Here is a 4,736-nt window from a genome sequence, read left to right on the forward strand (position 1 = left end):
TGCATCGGTTTGCACCTTTGTATACCGACGTTTGAATTACTGTCGTCGGTTAGATGTTGCGTAAACACCTACCCTTCTTGTCACTGACGAAGACAAGGTCTAGGCTAACCATGATGTGATGCAGCTCCATGGCCCATCCTTTTCACGAGGGGCTGCATGTGGGCGGTGAGAACATTAAAGATCGCCCCTTTGCCATGATAGCAGTGTCGAAAGAGACTTCACCTCCTTGCGCAAAGAGAGTGAGATCTTTGGGGAGAAGGGTGCCGCTGCCTGCTTGTTTCTTGCCACCACCTTCTAGAGCTCCTTAAATCAACACCCATGATCAATACCAACTTTGATTCGGGGAATCACATAACAACCTGCATGGGTCTTCAACAACGAACGAGGTCGTAAAAGAGAAAAAAATTAAAAAAAGACTGCAATAGAAGATGAACAGTGCTACTGATTAGATTGCCTTCTATACTGCACACTATTTAGAAGAATTCTTCTAGAAGAGTGTCAAGTCCGTTCTTTCTCTTCTCTGTCAACTTCTTCTGATCTTTCTGGATGCACTTGTGCATGTTTGGTATGAGTCGCTGTTGTATTAAAAAAAAAAATTGCAACCAGTTACCTATTAAATTCCTAAAATTGCTACTACCAAGCTCCGATCTAAATTTATTCTCTCATCTCCTAAAATATTAATATATATGCACCGGAGGAGAAAGATTGTAATGAGAATATAGAGTTTTGGTGAACAAGCATTTCAGATATATTTGGTAGCATGTCGTGGGGCATTGTAAAGTAATATCATGTTTGGCTAATCTACTTATTATAACTTGCTAAGTAAGATTGGATATTAAAGCATCTATGTATCATTTACTATTTTAATTTTAATTCATAGAGTAACAAAAAATGACAAAATGCAATAAAACAAACAATGCTTTCTCCAAAAGCGATCTCTAATAGAATTATTCTCATAGGAGCCATCATACAAGCTATAGAACAGAGGATCCTGGTTCCCTAAATTTTGTCCTTTGCTGAAAAGAATATAACTTGAAAGCGGAAACACAACTTTTTTTTTTAAAAAAAAAGGAAAAGAAAAGGAAAGAAAGAAAAGGTACAACAGGGAGCCCCTTCAGCCTGTGAGATAGAACAGAGTGAACAGAGGAAGAGGATAAATGCCCCAGTTTCAACTCTACCCAGAAGAAGGTGGCGGAAACTGGTTGGAATCAGTCCAATACGGCCTCTGAAACACTGACCCATCTTCCCTAACCCAAGTCTCTGATGCTGTCTCCTCCAAAGGATAGGACAGAGGATAAGAAGGAGAAGAAATAGAAGAGGAAGAAGAAGAAGAAGCAAAAACAGAGGAAGAAGAAGCAGAGGAGGTTGGAAAGGAATGAGTAGCTAAAGAACCATCAGCCAGCGTCGAATCCATTGCCGAAGAATAATTGGAGTACATAAACTGATCCAAAAGGCTCGTCGGTGGAAGCCTTTGGTAGTCTCCAACCCCCTGTAACAGCCTTGAGTACTCTAAGTAGTCCCTGGATGCATCAGAGCTTAGAGTTGCTGGAGAATTCGAGATTGGTAGAGGAGCAGGGGGAGGTGTCGAGTAGAGGCGGACATCCTCAGGGAAGTTGAGCTTGGCTCGGCTGCCCCGGAAGCGGAGGGCGGCCTCGTCGTAGGCCCGGGCAGCGGCCTCGGCTGTGTCGAAGGTGCCGAGCCACACACGAGCTGCCTTGTGGGGGTCGCGGATCTCCGCAGCCCACTTGCCCCATGGGCGCTGCCGGACTCCCCTGTATCGCCTCCTCGGTGCAGCTTCCCTCTCTGCTTCTCGGTAGCCGGAAGGGGAGGACTCTTCCATGGCTGGGGCTTGGATAGTGGTTAGGAGGCTCTGTGGGCTATGTTCTGTGGCTGTAGAGTTGCAAACGATAGAAAAGAACAGAAGTCAGAATTATCTGGTTGATGAGAGAGAGAGAGAGAGAGAGAATACTAGAAGGTGGTGGATACATGCAAGTGGTGAGTTCAGGTAAAATTATAAATAACACTTTGCTGGCTCAGAAGATAAGGATGTTGCGAGAGAGAGAGAGAGAGATATGAGATTGGTTGGCGCAGGGGATGGTGTTGTATAGGATGGAGGTCAGATATAGGGGTTTCCAAGTTGCATAAAATGAAAACAGTGGAGCAAAACATGGGGACCAAATGTTTCAAGATATGTATGACTTCAGTTTTATACCCGTGTGAAGACAAAGTTATAGAAGATAGCTCCTACGAAAAGCAAATAGGGATAAGTGGGTGGAGTTTGATCCTATCCTATCATCTCTTTGGTTTTGTTGGGAGGGGAAGCAGTTTTATCTCCTGCCATCACCATGCAATAGTAACAATGTTGCCATGAAACTTGATGAAACATAAAGAAACAGAAGAAAATCTGGGAACTAACTTGTTGCTGTATGTTAATGATGCACAGAAAGACAGAAAAAGGGAGACCATCCCATGATTATTTATATGGCACCTTGTTAGACATGCAATGGATAATGACAGTAGGCTCATGCAAGACAGAAGAGCTGAAAAAGAAAATGTTAGGAGGTTATGTTTTGTTAAATCCGGGAGACATAAAGAAGAGGGACAGTGAGTATGTGTATTTCTTAGCTGTTTGTCATCTTGTTAACATGCAATGAACTAATAATGCATGGATCAAACTCAAGCAAGACAGAGGGTGGAGAAAAGAGCATTATATCCACTCTCTCTCTCTCTTTTCTATGCTAAGTTTGTTTTCCTTGTCACACTGAAGGCATGCAATAAATAAATTTGGCATGACACTCCATACAAGATAGAAGAGACTGAAAAAGAAAATCTGATATAGAAGTTGCCAGTATAAGATCAGTTATTAACAGGCCGAATGCTTTTGATTCACATGAAAGAATACGAAAAAGATGACAATTTGATACTTCTTGCATGATCTTTATGCTATAATATCATTTCTACTTCATACTCAGAAACTCCAAACATGTAAATCTTCCATCCAAAGGGAAAAAATAATCAATATTTTCCTGTGTTCATTCAAAAAAATAAAAGAAGAACACCAGCACAAGATGTTGATTATTTTTGTTAATAATCCCTTCAGTTCAGAATTGTAACTCTGCAGTCATTTCATCTATAAAATCTATCTATATTTTTTGTTGATGAATAAGAAAATATGGAACACATAAAATATAGAAAAATCTAAAGAGCAATCAAAACTACAAGGAAACATATATACAGCACACCTGCAACATTTGGTAATGCCTCCCCATCGTAGCTGCCAAACTGATCATAACCATGGTAATACCTCATCAACAACTCGGGTGGTAGCTCCCGATCTCTCTGACCACCCCAAGATTGCGAAGACAGAGAAGAAGAAGGCGGCGAACTAACGGAGCCGCCCATATGACCTGCCGGCACCACCTCCGGGGAGATGACATGGCTCAAGGCCGAGACCATGGTCGACATCTCCCGAGACCGGTGGTCGCTCGAAAGCGTCACATCCTGTGCCATTGCTGATGACATCATGGCCGCCGCGCCTTCGTCTTCGACTTCATCGGTCTTTGCCGGGGCGAAGCTACCGTCCGATGCGTTTGCCAGTTTGAAGCACATAAAGGCCTTGGACCTGCTGCTTAAAGAAACCGCTGTTCAACCCCCTCGAATATTTGGAAGGGAAAGGAATGTTTATAGAGAAAGAAAGGCATTTGCTTTAAGGCAATTCAAACGTGCAGAGCCGCCATCCATGACAGCGTCTCCATTAAGAGTGCATGGCTTTCTCATTCTCTTTCAAGATCTCATGGATATTTTTTTTTTTATTTAACTCTATCCACTGTTTGAGACACCTAAATGTAATTATCGAGAGAGAGAGAGAGAGAGAGAAATATGCCGTTCACATAGATTTGACCGCGCGAGGACTCGGACAAAAGATGAAACAGAGGAGGAAGTCGGCAATCGAGTTGGAGAAAGAGAGAGAGAGAGAGTTGTATGAGGTCGGCATTGGACAACGAGAGGAGAATTTCGATCTGGATTGAGTTCCTTTGTCTAGGTGCCGACAAGGGGAACGGCCCATTGGGCTTTTCTTGTTGGAGAAAAGGACAGGCCCCTCCTTGGAGGGAAGACCGCAGCTTCCGAGATCCCAAGTGGGGAATCCAAGTTGGGAATCCAACTGTCAAAGTGACCAATTCATTATTGTCATCATCTCTTGACCAAAATACATATAAACAAGTTATTCTAAAATTTAATGTGAAATATATCATCAAATTAAAATATATATTTTTTTTCTTTTTACTCTTTTTTTTTGGACAATACAATTATAATATATCACCAGTAAAGTATAAACCCTGAACCTAAAAAAATATCAAGAGGTGCTAACCAGCTAAGCTAATAACTACTTGTAAGTAATATTGTTAATCGGAATGTTATAAAAGCTAAGACTTCAAATTAATAGATATTTCTTCTAAAAAATAATGCAAAAAAAATAAAATATTTATGATATCTAAGCTAACATATGGGTTCAAACGATAAGATATCCATGCAACTTGCAATATGCTTCTTGTTATCTATATTACAATTGACGAACACTTGCCTACTTGATGATCATATGCAATTTGAGAAAATTAATTACCATTCTTCATATCTTTGTATTTAAAAAAAATTGTCAGCATCACTAATAAAATCGAACAACATTTTTTAATTTCCAACCTGTTGAATTTCTCTAATTCTTTAGCAGCAAAAATAGC

The 4,736-nt window shown here is 40.9% G+C and overlaps 1 protein-coding gene across 1 annotated transcript; it reads right to left on the reverse strand.

Moving 5' to 3' along the window:
* Positions 1-905: 905 nt before the first annotated feature.
* LOC103704371 (ethylene-responsive transcription factor ERF110-like) lies at positions 906-3,749 on the reverse strand. Its single transcript, XM_008787627.4, has 2 exons — positions 3,243-3,749; positions 906-1,890 (listed from the first exon to the last, which is right to left on the reverse strand). The coding sequence occupies exons 1-2, from the start codon at positions 3,607-3,609 to the stop codon at positions 1,175-1,177; spliced, it is 1,083 nt and encodes a 360-aa protein (XP_008785849.1). The 5' UTR covers positions 3,610-3,749; the 3' UTR covers positions 906-1,174.
* Between the last annotated feature and the right edge of the window lie 987 nt (positions 3,750-4,736).

The sequence above is a fragment of the Phoenix dactylifera genome, unplaced genomic scaffold (genome assembly GCF_009389715.1).
Source record: "Phoenix dactylifera cultivar Barhee BC4 unplaced genomic scaffold, palm_55x_up_171113_PBpolish2nd_filt_p 000884F, whole genome shotgun sequence".
In the NCBI taxonomy this organism is placed as follows: domain Eukaryota; kingdom Viridiplantae; phylum Streptophyta; class Magnoliopsida; order Arecales; family Arecaceae; genus Phoenix; species Phoenix dactylifera.